Source organism: Pundamilia nyererei, unplaced genomic scaffold (genome assembly GCF_000239375.1).
Source record: "Pundamilia nyererei isolate P.nyererei 1_Seehausen unplaced genomic scaffold, PunNye1.0 scaffold00064, whole genome shotgun sequence".
Classification (NCBI taxonomy): domain Eukaryota; kingdom Metazoa; phylum Chordata; class Actinopteri; order Cichliformes; family Cichlidae; genus Pundamilia; species Pundamilia nyererei.
Window position 1 is genome coordinate 1,413,841 of NW_005187465.1, and position 16,662 is coordinate 1,430,502.

Sequence of the window (16,662 nt, forward strand, 5' to 3'; positions counted from 1 at the left end):
CTAAGAAGAGTCAAAAAGGCAGGCTGCATTTAACAAGGCATTTGTTTCTTTTAAGGTCAAAAGGCACAGACTTTAATCCTTTAGCCTGTCTTTACAGGTAAAGCACAACAGGCTTATTCTCCTTTATCAGCTGAGGACTGTAAAGATCAGCAGAAAGGCAGCTTTCATGCAGGTATATGAGTTAGTTCATGTACGGGGATTGGCAGACAAATATGTGGAACTTGCACTGGATTTATTCATACACTCCTAAACTTTTACAGTCAGGGAAAAAAATATTTGAACCGCCGCTGATTCTGTACATTTGCCCACTAACAAAGAAATGATCAGTCTATAACTTCAATGGTAGATTTATCTGAACAGCGAGAGACAGGACAGAAACAAAGAAATCCAGAAAAATGCATTTTTAAAAAGTTATAAATTTACATTTTCATGAAGAAAATAAATATTTGATCCCTTTTGCAAAACGAGTTTTAGTACTTGGTGGCAAAACACACACACACTAGGATCTGGAGACTGGCTTGGCCACTCCAAGACCGTAATGTGCTTCTTCTTGAGCCAATCTTTTGGCTTAGCTGTGCGTTTTGGATCACTGTCATGCTCACGACTCATTTTCAATGCTCATCCATCCTCCTTTTGATGTGGTGCAGTTGTCCTGTCTTCTTGGCAGAAAAACACCCCCAAAGCATAATGTCTCCACCTCCATGTTGACGGTGTTCTTGGAATTACAGGCAGCATTCCTCCTACTCCAAACACGGCAAGTTGAGTTGATGCCAAATAGCTCAATTTTGATCTTGTCTGACAACACTTTCAGCCTGTCTACCTCTGAATCATTGATATGTTCAATGGCAAACTTCAAACGGGCCTGTACATGTGCGTTCGTGAGCAGAGTGACCTTGCAGGCACTGCAGGATTTCACGGGGTAGTGTGTTACTAACTGTTTTCTTGATGACTATGGTCCCAGCTGCCTTGACAACATTGACAAGTTCCTCCTGAGTAGTTCTGGGCTGGTTCCTCAGCATTGTAATTATCACTGAAACACCACAAGGTGAGATCTTGCGTGGAGCTCCAGAAGGAGAGAGATTGGCAGTTATTTTATGGTTCTTTTGTGAATTATTGCACCAACTGTTGTCACCTTCTCACCCAGCTGCTTGGCAATGGTCCTGTAGCCCATTCCAGCCTCGTGTAGGTCCACAGTCTTGTCCCTGACATCCTTGGACAACTCTTTGGTCTTGACCATGGTGTAGAGCAGGGGTCCCCAACTCCAGGCCTCAAGGGCTGGTGTCCTGCAGTTTTTAGATGTGTCCTTGATCCAACACAGCTGATTCAAATGGCTAAATTACCTCCTTAACATGTCTTGCAGTTCTCCAGAGGCCTGGCAATGAACTAATCATTTGATTCAGGTGTGTGGATCCAGGGTGAGATCTAAAACCTGCAGGACACCGGCCCTCGAGGCCTGTAGTTGGGGACCCCTGGTGTAGAGTTTGGAATCTAGATGGATTTATTGCTTCTATGCACAGCTGTCTTTTATACAGGTAACAAGTTGAGAAGGCTCAACGTCAGCTCATTACCTGTATAAAGTACACCTGGGAGCCAACAATCTTGCTGATTGATAGGAGATCAAATACTTATTTTCTTACTGAAAATGCAAATTAATTCATAACTTTTAAACAATTCATTTATCTTGATTTTCTTTGTTATTGTATCTCACTGTATTAATGAGCACATGTCCCATTGGGGATGCTGTTCTCACTGATGACGTCTTTAGTGAGAAATACAAAGACATGGCACTGAAATTAGAATCTTAGTCACCAGATCAGAAATCTTATGAAGGTAATGATCCAGATATCTATAATTATTGCCATAAGAAAGGTAAGTGGAAAAAAAATCAATTGCAAAAAGAAAAGGGAAAGATGTGCATTTTGCTAATTTGGCTGAACCAGTAGAAACATCTTAGATCAGTTTGAGTTATGCTTCATTCTCATATTTGTCATATTTGTGGTACTTGATACTGAGGAGAAAGTTCCAGCACAATTTTTACAGGATTCAGGAGCATCCCATACTTTCATACCTGAAAGCTGTGTACAAGTCAGAGGAATGGGTCTGCAAACATGTGCCTATGCATAAAAGGTTATGTGTTTTGTGGCTGGTGAGACTGGTGTATGTCCAAAAAACGTTTCCATTGTCAGTTCCAGCTGATCTGTCTGCGTCTTGGTCTGATATAGGAAGACACAGATGGCTTAGTATTGCTTGCATCTTAGACGAGGTTATTTTCTACAGAATTGCTTCTTTATTGCAGTTTTATAAAAAATGTCTTCTGAAATCTGTGCTTCTCCTTAAAACGCAGATTTCTCTGCACACGTAAAGATTGGCCAAGTTGCCCAGATTATAACAAACCCCAATAACAATATAACTGCTACTCATATCTATCTAGTACCTCCCTCAAGCAGTTTGAACATCCAATTACTGACCGTATGAGTCCTCTTTCTCATTATAAATTGTGTTGTGCTCTTATTTGTTAACACAGATGCACCAGTCAAATAGATATCCAGCTGTGTTCTATCATTGCAACATCTGGAGTCAAGGCCATGAGCCAATTCATCTGCTCTGAGTGACCGAGACACGGTCAAAATACCAGATAAATGGAAGTCTTCTAAAAGCTCCCATGGTAGATTGCCTAAACCTTATCATGTGTGTAATTCCACGTAAGGAAACATTGGAGGAAGGTGAGAATAAATGCTAAATAAAACACTGGGCGATTTAGATGGGAAAAATGTAAACAACTTGTTCATAGGGACCCATGCTTCTTTTTAGACATGCAAACTCACACAAATGTGTAAGAATATGGTCTGTCTTGAATACTTGAAGCAGGTAGCATATATGTTTAAATTAGTATTGCTGTGGGTACTCCCTCTAATTGGGCCTTCCCTTGTATTTTTAGAATTTAAACATGTGTTCACTTAGTAAAATCAGTACAGGGCATCTAAGGTAAAAAATATTAATAAAACCAGATTCTTTTCCACTACCAAGGAAGGAAGATTGTGTTGACTAAATAGGGATGGTAAAAATTGTGGTTTTGCTCTTGGCAGGTTGCCCTTTCTAGAAGAAGAGCAGCATCTGTGTTTTTGTAACGCTGTCAAAACATACATTCGTACAGCATCATGTTGGTTAGACAGTGTAATGCAGCCCGAGAACAAAGTGGTGTGTGGGCTACATTTTATTAGGATGGCATGGTGGTGAACATGGGCACATGGTCAGACCCCCTGAAGAGAGTGCAGGCAGCATTTGACAGATTAGCAAAGTCACATTTAGTCTGTGTAAATGTGAGTTTGCAAAAGCACCAAAAGCCTTGTCTCATTAATATAAAGGTTTAGGCAACACTGGGAATGCCTGTATTCCTGAAATGTATCACTGGTAACATTTTGGTCAAATCTGGCCTTCCCCAGAATTATAGGTTTTCTCCCACTTCTGCTTCTGCTGAAAGCTGATGCTGAATATATCTGGTCTCTGTTTGCTGGGAGGAATCTGACAGCATAAAAAGTCTTTTGTGCTTTGCGCCTGTGCTTGTTCCTCACCTATTTAGACCTTTTTCCATTTTCAGGTTGATGTTCAGTGCATTTATTTGGGCTTTTCAATATTTTGATATTTACTCTGGGTTATGTACTCTTGTACTGTTAACCTTTTGGCAGTCAATCCAAACTTCTTATCGCTGATTTCATATTTGTCACATACACCTTGTGCTAATGTTGTGCTTTGCTACAAATGCCTCCCCATTATATTCAGTATATTCCAACGCTCCTGTTTTTGATAAGCTCTTAGAAATGCTTACTCTGGGTCCAAGGTTGCTGTGTCAATGAGACTAGAAGGGAAGGAAATATTAGGTCTACTGTGATGCACGAAGTACCTGCTGACAATGGTTACATTTGTGAATAATAAAGGGCAAGAACTTTAACCATAAAAAGATCCTGATTAAATTCAGACTGAAAGATCAGGGGAAAGAGAGGAAACGCCTGATTCAAACTTGGCCTCTGCAGTGGACCTTTAGAATATGAGCTGCTCAACTCAGTGAGTCACACTAGTGTCCAGAAGTGATGGAAGACTATTTTGATTTGCTCATTTAGAGTGAGAAGCTAATTCCTTTCTTTTGACTGAGGATTTTTAAAGATTGGGACACTGTAAATGCGCCTGAGCCGCTCGTTTATAGTAACGTCTGTCACCTGGATCGATGGTTCATCTGAAGGCTGTCGTGGTCCCGGGTCAGCTGACCCAGTCTTGAGTTTTACGGGCTTTCCAGTTTTTTGTTTATTTAATGTGAGATATTTGGGTTGTGTAATGTCTGTATTATTTTGTGTACTCATCCATGTTCCAAATTACTTTAGAGTTTAGTTCCCCCCAGTGTTTCATCCTCTCCTGTCAAGTCTGTGTTTAGTCAGTCTTGTCTTATTTATGTTTTCCGTGTTCTGTCACCCATTGTTTTATTGTGAGAGAACTTCATCTCATTGCATTCTGTTAAGTGTTATTCCTGATTTATCCCTGTTGTGTTCCCAGCTGTATCCACTTCCCTAATTACACCTGTTCATTGCCAGGATGCTGAGTCACCTTCCCTCCGGCTCTCCCAGATCCAGTGTCTCTATCCCCAGTGTTCACAGTTTAGGTATGCTTTTTTTTTTTATGCATTATGTTTGTAGGGTTAACACTAACACCAACCCTAACACAGTAATGTTTACATATGATTTTATACTTAATAACATACCAATTTGTGTCAGAGACACTCAGCATAACCATCCCGAGCACAGGCTGTTGGGTGGTGGAGGCCATGAGAGAGGGGCCAGGTGGCTCTCATTTGGTGGTTAAGTACTGATTGATCAATCCATTATCCAATCTTCCATGCCACATAAACACGCGCACACACACAACCCACATGATCTTGGGTCATAACATAATACATGCTTACACTTCATTCCACCATCATTATTTTAATTTTTTTATTCTGTTGTCTGAGCAAATCATCCCCAGATCACTTGCAAATGCTTCTCACCCAGTCTTCTGAAAGGTCCCACATAACAGGTTTCTTCCTTCTCACTGTCACTAAGTCCTTGCTCATAGTGAGTCATAGACTGTCGGGGAATTCTTGTATTATTGTAGGGTTTGTTTACAGTGTAAAGCGCCTTGAGGTGACTCGTGTTGTGATTTACCACAATATGAATTGAACTGACACTGCCTCTCCATAAGGTTCAGTGTTCAATTCAAGATTTCGTTGATCATTTTAGGGCTATTCAAGGTCAGCTGTTTCCCTATATTAGTAAAGTACTATATCAATTCGTAATCACTACGTCTCTGAAATCATCTGCTCAGTACTTGGTGGTTGTATCTTGGTCCAGGTTAAAGAAAAAGGAGATTAAGCTTTTGAGATTCTGCCCTCCCAAGATTTTGGTTTAGTTTTGATTATGAAACACTTTCTGACTTTTGTTCTTGAAAGGGCCATATAAATAATCTTTACTTACTTAGTGAGAAATTAACACCCACATACAACATTTTATCAGTATAAAACAAATATAACTGTGATAAACATAAAATTATATGATGATAAAATCACATCAGCACTTTCATATTACAAAATATGAATATTACAAAAGTGGAGTTTGCTGAGGTTCACTTAACAACTACACTGCAGAAGTTGTTTTATAAAACTTGCAGCAATAATTTTCAGTCATCATGATCACTATCATAATTTCTGTTAACTAAACAAAAGCTTCCAGTAGACCAGTCCCTTTCCCAGCTGGGATAGGCTCCAGGCCCTTTTTTTGTTTGGATGGGTAAAAAAATAAAATAAAATCAGATTGGAGCACGAACAAACAGGAAAATGAAAACAAACAAAAGATCAAAACACAATGTGGGAGCTGGGGGAGTATAGGCAGTCTGAGCAGGCCGGGCAGTCCTCATGCATAAACATATGCTTTATGTGTATACGCACTTTATGTGCATGCACAGCTAAAACAAACAAGTTAGTTTATTTTTTTATACAGCTGTAACGAGGAGCATCTGGAAGTAAAATGTCAGAAATAAAATATTCCCCCGCCTTTATGTTTTGTGTAGGTTGCCACGTCAATGATCTTGAGGTATTTTAGTGGTTTTGCTCTATTTGGTGTCCTGCTTGACTTTAACACATCAATCAGATTCAGCTGAGTGGGAATGAAGTACCACGACGTCATTCAAAACATCAGGAATGTCCTAATAGCTACAGACAGATGACAGTACTGACAAGCACAGTGAATGAGTTATGACTTGAAATTAATATTTCAAGTTAAAAAACAATCAAATCCAAATAAATACCTTTTGCACAGAAATGATTAGAGCATTTCTAGAAATAGAGGTAAAGTTAGAAGTGTGTGGTTATTTATTTTTCTACAGTGCTTTTCCCACTTTTACATCCACACAAACCCACTCAAACCAAATCTAAAGACTCTTTGCACAGCAAGCTTGCTGGGGGGAAATGCTCTCCTGGTACAGATTTGCCTTAGTGTTTAAAACAAAAATAACAAGGTTCATGTTGTATAAACCATACCGATGATTCTTTTCCATCAGGTCCCTCAGGAGATTTTACCCACCTTACACCCTATTGCCCAAATCCTATTTTGTTTTCCAGATACAACTGTGATGGATACATGATGAAAAAATTAAGATATTCATAATTTATATTACAAGAGTGGTATGTTGTTGACTTTGCTGAGGTTGGCTTACAGAGTACACTGCACAAGCATGTACAAAACATGCGACATTGATTATTATCATTATTTCTGTTGGATTACCACCACCACCACCATCTATCCCCCATGATAAGCAGTTAAAAATGAATGAATGAATATCCAAGAATGCATGATGACACAGATGATGGAAAGACAAGGTTATCTGTATTTTTAGTGAATCACAGACATTTTAGGGCATTAATGTTCATACAGTATTTTATTGTTCTACCTGAATGCTTGTTTGTTCTTTGGCGTTGCTGGGAGGCCCATGATAAGTTGAATGAGGTTCAGAAAGTTGAGCTGATGTTATCAGTTTCAGCTGAAGCCTCACCCTTGTCCTGAATAACTCATAACTCGTTGGCTGCGTTACTATACTCACTCAGTATTCATTAATAAACTATGTAGCTTCTCTGCAAAACCACGTCTCACACTTATTTGCGATCTGGAGTGGACAAAGCGTTCTCCAGTGCGCCCCAGTAATCTTTGCCAATGAAAAAAAATGGAGTATGTGTTTGCTTCCTACAAACTTACATTCTGTTAAAACAGAAAATCCCTTTTCTCTTTTTTTAATTTATATTTTTTTAATGCGAAGATGTAAAGAAGAGACCTTGAACATTGTTCTTTATTTTAATTAGAATTAAGCACATAATGAAATACATCAAACCCAAATAAGAGCATAAAATACATTCATTACAAGCACTATTATTCCATAAAATATGCTTTAACATATAAAAGCTGGTAAGAATAACACTCAACACCAACTTGATAGCCTAATTTTATAGTATATGTTCTATTGCTTTCTAAAACCCACCAACCCCAACAGGATCAGAAATCAAATAGATATATGTGATCCATTAATTTAAAAATTTAAACATTCATTATTTATTTGGACTAAATGGATGGCAGCCAAAAAGCACTTTCAATGTCATAAAAATTGGATCAACTCCATGATTTAATACAATAAATGGTGTTTGGCAAGGGTTGCACAGAAATAGATGTAACATTGTTTTGCAGGTTAGTTTGGATAAAGTTCAAGCCTCCAAAAACGGGGGGGATTAAAACTGGCAAAGACATGTGGCATTTGAAACAACTAACTGGTTCAATTTCTCCATTTAATTCATCCATAGGTGTCAGCAAAGTTCCTTGACTCCAAGTATTTAGTAATAACTTTGTTGAAATCCATTTAACATTTATGAAACACATATTTTACACTTTACACAAAAACAAAAACAGTCTTTATTGTGTGAGCTGACTGGCAAGAATTGAGGCATGAGGTAAACAACAAACAGATTTCACTAAAAACGTTATTTCTCCACAACATCAATAGAAATCCATGCGAAATGAACCAGATAAGAAATCATAAGTAGTAAAAAAACATATTTAAAAAACGTAATCCCAAAGTAAGTTCTCCTCCCTTAACAAATAGGCAAGTGTCATAGCTAAAAAGTAAACAACGATAGGATACTTTCTGGTACAGTGTAACAGTCCAGTTAACAGGACAGTTCAAACATTTATATAGAAAGGTATACACAAAAATACAAAAAATATAGTATATTGGAATAATATGTAGTTATATGATATAATACAAACACAGACAAACTATGACCTTCAGTCTAAATGTAATATCTTCTGAAACATGTGATTACAATCTCACTGTCTGCATGCTATGCCATCTTTGAGTGCTTCATTGTGCCTTTTGAAACTACAGAACCTAAACAATGACTGAGGAGGAGTGCAACAGTAAAATATTTATATGAGGTCCTCTTTGCGTCGGAAGAAGGTACAGCTTTTCTTGCCTTTTTAGGCTTCTGTGGGACCAAGAAGGGGACGCCTGGCAAACAGGGATGTAAGCAGAGACTCCACTTTTTTCTCTTGCACTGGTTTCTTCCTGAGATCCAAAGGACAGCTTTAGTGCTCTGTTTGCTTTTTATCTGCATGTTGGCACATTTTGTAATGGGTGTGAATATACTTACAGTTTGAACATTGCCCACGCACACAGAGACAGCACTAGCAGGGCAATAATGGCAACAGCGATGTAAATGTACACAGGTATGGCATCCCATATGGCATCTGGTTCAGGTGTCACGTCTTTCTGCTCTATAATAAGCACACAAAAGTAAAATCGGGTTAGAGAACAGCTGCTCATCTTCGATGAAACACATCAACAAAACGCTATAAAGTGAGGTCAACTAAAATCTGTATAACTACGAATCAGCACAAACAAACTGTCCAATATATAAGATCTGTATTTGCACGGTTTGCAGACAGAACACGTTCTCCATGCATTGTCCAAATTTTAAATTTCTTGTTGCTTGCCGTAATGGACTGGTGGACTATGAGAGTTGGGATAGGCTTTAGCCCCACCTCCTGCCTACCCGTGACTGGATTAGCGGGAAATAAATAGACTTTTCTGTTGAAAAGCATAATTATCAGAAGTTGTTGTACTAGTACAATGAGAGTAGTAGTAATAGCACTATACTAGAAAGTCTGATGTCTTTGTCTAAACCAACTCCAGGCCTTAAATGGTTAAATGACGTCCTCAACATGTCTTGCCTGGTAATGAACTCATCGTTTGACTCAGGTGTGTTGACCCAGGGTGATATCTAAAACCTGCAGGACCCTCGAGGCCTGGAGTTGCCCACCCCTGGTCTAAACCAACCAACTGGATCTCAATGAAAGACTCACACGAGCACACCAATAAAAACTTTTATTCTGTGAAACTTCATAGGCCAAAAATACAATCGTATCCTGCATACTAATGCTTACAATCATAGTCTGAACAAATGTTTCTAAGTAGCAGTTGAAATTATTTAAAACAGGACAAGGGAAGGTCCGTTTTATGGCATGGTTCAGCGACTATTTACTTTATAGAGGCCACAATAAAAAGTTTGGGACACAACTGATCCTCCACATTGTACACCACCGCTCTGGCCTTAAAGTGCCTTTCAGATGTAGAAAAATGTTACATCTTACAAGATGCATTTTATTTACAACCTGTTGCTATGTTGAGATATCAATCATTACATTCACAACAGAAAGAAAAAAGAATTACACAGAAAATTAACACAACAATCTACATAAATTCTAATATTCCGTCTATCATTGGATTAGACTGGAGATGTTCTTTTTTGTGTTTTGGATTTTGGACATTGGATTAATACTTTTGCAACATTAATTTGTCCAACATGTTATAAAATATTGTGCCAAGCCTGGATGAAAATGATCCTTCAGCTTTTCCTTCAGGGGACTTTCCAATCGTGGCAACATCGGTGGCTACAAAAAGCAAGAAAAAGAAGAAATCAGAACATTGTTATGCATATTTCGCTACATTGGTTGTATTGACATAAATTGAAACGTACTGCATGCTTGAATGAAATAATCTTAAAACTTACTATTTCTTGGTGGCGTCAGGATCTTCCAGCTTGAAATCAACGAGACTACTATGAGGGTTTAGCAGGACTTGTTGCTAACAAAAGAAATGCTTTACAGCTTAGTTTGTAAATCCTTTACTTACAGGAAACACACTTTGAACAGATCGCTTAGGAATATGAGATGAAAAGTAACACTCAGGAATTTAAAGCCTTAATGCTGAATCGGTCAACTAATCACTTTGTGTTATCCAACATCATGTAGTAGCTGTGGCTCAGGAAGTAGAGTGTGTCGTCTTCTTTTTAGTAGGTTAGTGGTTCAATGACGGGCTCTCCTAGTTCGCATGTTAAAGTCTTCCTGGGCAAGACACTGGACCCCAAAACGCCCCTGGTGCAGTTGTTGGAGTGTAAACGTTTGTTTAGGGGATTGTAGCAAGAAAGTGCTTTGGGTACCGAAGTTTATAACAGAGACAAGATAAGAAAACTGTCTTCTATCATAGATGAAAGTATATCACATCGTGTTTTATTCTAAATATAGCACTCAAAATTAACATATGTGCCACCTTATGCAAAGTACAGACCTAAACCTTCTAGATTCAGTAGAAATCCATGATTTTACATACTGTACTGTACTTTATTTGCTATTTTTATATACGGTCCCTCTTCTAGTTAAAAGCAGCTTTGATTAATATTTCACAAAAGTCAAGAGAGAGCTTAGCTGTTTCTGATATTCCCTTTGCAATATTTTGCTAGTAAACAGCAAAATATTGGCCTTTTTCAGTTGTATTTCAAAGACTCGCTGAAGAAAGGACAGGAAAGGAGGGGCAGAGAGAGAAGGGGAAAGACACGCTGCAAAGGGCCGTGGGTCTGACCCGAACCCGGACTGGCCGCTGTCAGCCGTGTGGCATGTGGCCGACTGCTCAAAGCACCGAGCCAAACTGGCGCCTAATCTTTTGTTTTTTAGTATAAATGTCTTTATTTTTCCCAAAACAGGCAGTTCCAAGCTTTTGGCTTTTGTTATGTTTAATGGGGGGGGGTGTTCTATGCTTGTATTTGTTTTGGGGTTGTTTTTTTTTAGCTTTGGCTTTTTGTATTTTGATTAGTTGATTGTATTTTGATAAATATTCCTACTGCCCTAGGAAACCAAGAGTGCCACTTCCCAATATCAGTTACAAACTCATCAAAAAAATAATGGCTTTTTTGTGTCAAAAGAAGAAATTATATGGTTTTTAAATGAAAACCTGAAAACATCCCAGAGTACCCCAGAGAGCCAAAAAATAGGACGTTTTTGTGCGAAACATTCTTACCTGGGTGGCATACTGGATGGCTCCAGTCACTCCAGTAGCTCGTGCTCGCACAGTACTTATGCACCTTAGACCGAACCCTGAAGCAGTGGGTCTTGTTGATGTCGATGGACAAACTCAGGCTTGTCCGACCTCCTGGCAGAGATTTTGTCTGTCAATGAAAAAGATGAAGTAAATAATTACTACAACAACGGAGTTAACAGACCCAAAAAGTACTTAAGTTTTGATGAGTTTCGTCATCTTCATTTCGGTTTTATGACAGTTTAACTCACTCACCACTTTGCTGTCTAACAGTGTTAAGCAGCTGTTTTTGATCTGGAAAACCAGATTTACACTTCTTGTAAGTACTGGGTCTTTAATGCAGAGTTCTGGGCTCATACCCAAGCTTAAGCACTGGGCATCTGACCAATTAAGGCTACACTGCTTTGTCAAGCAGACAGCTTTCAGCTGCGTCTCAAAGACTCGTAACCCTATTTTATTTTGTACTTCATGGTACACTTAAATTCCCTTTGTAACCTCATTAATCTCCACTCAGTGATGGTCATGAGGATTTGTTTTAAAATTTGAGTTTTTACTTATTTTTTTATTGTTCTATTTACTTTAAAACACATCCATTATTTTTTTCTTGACCTTTTACTGTGGGATTAAAAAAAATAATTGCATAGCAAAGCAAAACCACAGACTCTAATAGTTTCCACTTTTTAAAGGTCTATAAAACCACAAAGTCAAATTGTTAGCAGCTTTGTTATTAGCTGCCCAAAGCCACAGTGCCTGAAGTAATGTTAAGGCATTCCTTTCAATAAAAAGATATTTGATGAATGAAAAAGTTTGCATGTTTAATAAAGCGTGCACAGCTAAAACAAACAAGTTAGTTAATTTTTTTTTATACAGGTGTAAAGTGGAATGTCTGGAAGTACAACAAAGGAAAAATGTCAGAAATAAAATGTTCTCCCACCTTTATGTTTTGTCTAGGTTGCTGTGTTAATACCAGTGATCTTGAGGTATTTTAGTGGTTTTGCTCTATTATTGTGTTAAAGTCAAGTGTGACACCAATTAGATTCAGGTGAGTGGGAATGAAGTACCATGACCTGTCAAGTCATTCAAAACATCAGGAATGTGCTAATAGCTACAGACAGCTGATAGCAGTGGCAAACACCATGAATGACTTATGACTTGATTCATTTTTTCAGTTAAAGAAGACTCAAATCTAAATAAATATTAATGCAATTAAGCTTTTGCACAGAAATGATTGGAGCATTTCTAGAAATAAAGACAAAGTGAGAACGTGAATTTTTAAGGTGGATTTTTTGCAGTTTGAGACATAAAGCTCTTCCCTGAATGTTTACAATCTCAAATCCTGTGTTTACTTGTTTTTATGCAATGCGTTCCCCACTTTTACATCCCCACAAACCCACTCAAACCAAATCTAAAGACTCGTTGCACAGCAAGGTGGAAGGGAAAATGCTCTTGTGATACAGATTTGCCTTAGAGTTAAAAATAATATTAATAACAAAGCACATGTTGTATAAACCATACCGATGATTTTTTTCCATCAGGTCCTTCTTGAGTGTGTTCCACCTCATATTCTAGACAGTGGCCAGGAACCTTTCCATCTGGATGTTCCCAGTGTAGTTCAAACTTGTCAGGACCTGTTTGCAGATGCAGTTTTTTTGTGGCTGCACACTTCACTGCATAAATGCATCAAGAACACAGGAAAACAAAATCAGCGATTGTGATAGCATGCAAGGAGGTATACAGATGTTGCGGATCTCGGTCAAATCAAAGTTGAGCAAGCGGTGAGTCAAAACTGGAGCAGGAAATGTATTTACCATGGTTCTGGATTTGCAGGGAGGCAAACGTTGGTTTTAGTGGCCCCTCAGGAGAGCTTCCATTTAAACAGAAGTTGATATCAGTGAATACAGGAAGCGGTACATCTGCAAATGTGCACCCTATCGTGACACCGCCTGATGTCTTGTACTTTGGGCATTCCTCAGCCTGTCCAAGTTCTTTGTGCCTGCAGAACAAACAGATCAGATAAGCTTCTGTATCCACATCCTGCTTTACATAATGTGACAACATCAAATCTTAATCTGCAAAAGACATGAGTAACTCAGTACTGAGGAAATCCTTCCCACTAAGAAAAGTAAAAGATGCATTTCAGCGTGAAGTGATCTTAAATGTTTCCGCTGCAGTTTCCAGATAATTGCGTGGGTATGTGCCTTAACAAGATTTATTCTCATTAAACACTATGCACATAAAAGTGTTGCCCAGTTTTCTTCCGCTCATCAGTGGAAGAAGACAACTGGATTGTTTTCTCCTTTTATTCTCCGGAGGAAATTAACTGGAGCTGTTCTTTGTTTTGTGGTGTTCTTTTATGAACGTAAGCCTCAATAACAATTAAACAGTGATGAAAACAGCACACATTATGAAAAGAAGCAGGTTTTACAATCACTTTAGTTATTACACCATTTTTTGATGTACTGCCCTTTTTCATATCTTGTTAACTGGTGAATAGAAATCTCATCAAATATTAGAGAAAGTGGACAGATTTGTCTCAGGAAAAAATTATACAAGCTGATTATGTCATTAGCCGTTCCAAATGACAGTGGAATATTTTGTTATGGACCACAACACGAGCCAACAAAGCTCTGACATGGCAGACATACCAGAAATATAGCTTTTGCAGGGAGTTGTCTGGTATCTTTTCACTTCTTCTCCACTGGCACTCTGTGTACTCCATGTTGTGGAACACACATTTAAAATCCAGGACTTCAGTACCCGAAACACCTAAACATGAAAAAAGAAAAGAATCAAATTAGCTATGATCTTACTAATACTCCTTTTCTGTAATCACAAATCTTATAAGCCTTGGAAGGCTGACCTGTGCTGGGAGGTTTCTGGATGACTTCCGTGTAGTCTGTGCTCTTGATCATAGTATCGTTGGTGCAGGTCCCACTCAGCAAGGTGTAGATTCTCACTCTAACATCTTTCATCAGGTCAAACTGAGCGGTGTAGGTCCTTTTACTTGTCCTGATGCTCTGCAAAAGCACAAATGAGTTACTACATGCCAAAGTTTCCTGATCTACTGAGTTTTTTCTTATTTCATTTAACAAAGATGTGTAGACAGTTTTCTCCCACAAAACTTTTACCGTATTACTGAGGCTTGTGTAAAAAAAACAAAAAAAACAACAACAAAAAAAACACAACTTATGCATCAATTTTTAGTAAGTCACATTATATCTGCTGTTTCATATTTTACTTGAGCTGTTTAAAGGATATAAAAGAGCTTTGCATAGTTGTCTAGACACGTCTCATTATCAGGCACAGTTATCATAGGCGCAGATAAGCTCGTTCTTTCACTCATTGTAAGATAATGATCAGTGCGTCATACTAATTGTTACTGAGACATAACTAACAGCATTGCCTCACCCACATTAATTGGAAAAAGTATCAAGAATATGTTGTGTTTTTATCTTGTTTAGACATAGATGCTTGGGCATAAATACGTGGAAGTGCAATTAGAAAATCCCCACAAATTTGGGTTTAAAATTACAGAGACACGAATCCCATCATGATGAAGCAGCTTTAAGAGGCTGTATGTTTGTGATCTCTGCAGAGTTACAGTCCTGCTGAGGTGCTTTTATACTGTAAAGTCACTTAAGATATCATTTCAAGTAAACATTTTATTGCTTGTAATTACGGCTATTAATTGGCCCATTACCAGAGCAGGTCATGTTCTTGAGAAAATCATTCTGGGAGGAGTTCAGGCAGGTTATGCGCTTCAGTGTAAGATCTGATAAAAAGACTAAGCACTTACAGCCCAGCTCTCCCGGTAGGTGTTGTACTCCAGCTGATATCGTACTGAGCACTCTGTCACGTTAGGCAAGCTGTCTGGGGGATTCCATGTAATCTCCAGTTGTCCAAGCTGCCCCGGGTCTGTTAATACAAGGTTCTTCGGAGGACTCACTGTAAAGGAAACAAATATTTGTAGAGTTTGTGTTTATGGGGGGAAAAAAGCTTATTTTATATCAACAGTATCCAGTGGAATATCTCAACAAACTGCTGCCAAATGTAAAAATAAATCTCCTTCTGCATCATATTGCAGGATAGGCTCTTTCCTCAGAACTCCAGTGGCAGAGGGCCATATTTAAAAACATTTCATATTAAAGGAGAAGCTTCCGTTTGTGTCATTTCTATCAAGCAAAGTCTAAGTACATGAAAAACGTCTGGGACCAACCTGTAAGCCCATTGCAATACGTGCTCTCCTTCCAGGTTATTAAAAGCAGCATCAGTGTAGCTGTGTAAGTCAGCCTGCATTTTCTCGCCATCAGTAGTTTATCGAGTGTATATTCAAGACTAAAGAAAATAAAAATTAATTAGGATTAAAAAAAAAAATACAAAAAGAATTCTGATAAGTAATCTCACTTCATAAATGATTTAATTAATTTTTTAAATGTCATGAATAAAAGTAAAATAAACACAAATGTCCAGATTAATACTTACGTGATCGTTGGCTAAGAGCGCTGTTTTCCTGCTGTAGCAGGTTCGGGCAGAGCACAGCAGACTGGCACGGCGTGGGTGGACTGATGCATTTGTAGCCTCCCCGATTAGGAAAGTTTAAGACTACAAGTGAGGAAACAATTGAATAATAAACAGCGGCTGATTACTGTGAGTAATAATATCAAAATGAAGATTCTCTTCAGTGGAAGTGCAAAGTAAGCACAGATAGGGAGGAGTCTGTAAAACGATTAGATTGAACCTGTATGTAACATTTTGATAGAGATTAAAAGGTACTCATTACGCGCGGCAGGAAGGGGGAGAGAATAAAACCTAAGGATCCGTATGGCTTCACTTTACATGTCAAAGTTTCTTTTAATTAAAGCGAATCCTTTTCCAACCTGGGCTAACAATGACTGGTCTCTGTGAGCACTTGGATGTGAGACGAGCGTGCAGGGACCGTCTACAAAGCGCAATACAGAAAAGAAAGAAAGACATAACATACATAGAGGTTTTTCCCCCCACAAAAATTACTTATCCTGATCACCACACAAAGTTTTTTTTTGTTGGTCTTATTGTGGTGATATTTAGTATTTAATGTATTTTTTTTAATTAGTAAAATTCTAAAGTTATAAACTAAACACTAATAATAATAATAATAATAATACAGTGAACTTTTAATAGTATTTAATCATAAACATCTTTTGTTTTTGGACCATTGGTTTCTATTTTGTTTATTTGTTTGTTTTA

General features: G+C 38.2%; 1 protein-coding gene across 3 annotated transcripts; it reads right to left on the bottom strand.

The window, feature by feature from the left end:
* Nucleotides 1-7,356: 7,356 nt before the first annotated feature.
* il13ra2 (interleukin 13 receptor, alpha 2) lies at nucleotides 7,357-16,349 on the bottom strand. Of its 3 annotated transcripts, none has more exons than XM_005735466.1 (10): nucleotides 15,919-16,349; nucleotides 15,653-15,771; nucleotides 15,233-15,381; nucleotides 14,297-14,453; nucleotides 14,082-14,202; nucleotides 13,245-13,429; nucleotides 12,952-13,103; nucleotides 11,419-11,566; nucleotides 8,717-8,840; nucleotides 7,357-8,631 (listed from the first exon to the last, which is right to left on the bottom strand). In XM_005735466.1, the coding sequence occupies exons 2-10, from the start codon at nucleotides 15,741-15,743 to the stop codon at nucleotides 8,544-8,546; spliced, it is 1,215 nt and encodes a 404-aa protein (XP_005735523.1). In that variant the 5' UTR covers nucleotides 15,744-15,771; nucleotides 15,919-16,349; the 3' UTR covers nucleotides 7,357-8,543. The 3 variants fall into 3 exon arrangements, with proteins under 3 accessions (XP_005735523.1, XP_005735525.1, XP_005735524.1); XM_005735468.1 differs by lacking the exons at nucleotides 7,357-8,631; nucleotides 8,717-8,840 and adding exons at nucleotides 9,442-10,016; nucleotides 10,136-10,164; XM_005735467.1 differs by lacking the exons at nucleotides 7,357-8,631; nucleotides 8,717-8,840 and adding exons at nucleotides 9,442-10,016; nucleotides 10,136-10,209.
* Nucleotides 16,350-16,662: the final 313 nt, after the last annotated feature.

Bases quoted from the DNA above. Each gene is read 5' to 3' on its own strand.
- il13ra2 (XM_005735466.1), bottom strand. From the start codon at position 15,743: ATGGCGAGAAAATGCAGGCTGACTTACACAGCTACACTGATGCTGCTT. The intron at 14,203-14,296 runs GTCAGCCTTCCA...TTTCATGTTTAG, and splicing joins CCAGAAACCTCCCAGCACAG to GTGTTTCGGGTACTGAAGTC. The intron at 13,104-13,244 runs GTAAATACATTT...GCATTTATGCAG, and splicing joins CCTGCAAATCCAGAACCATG to TGAAGTGTGCAGCCACAAAA.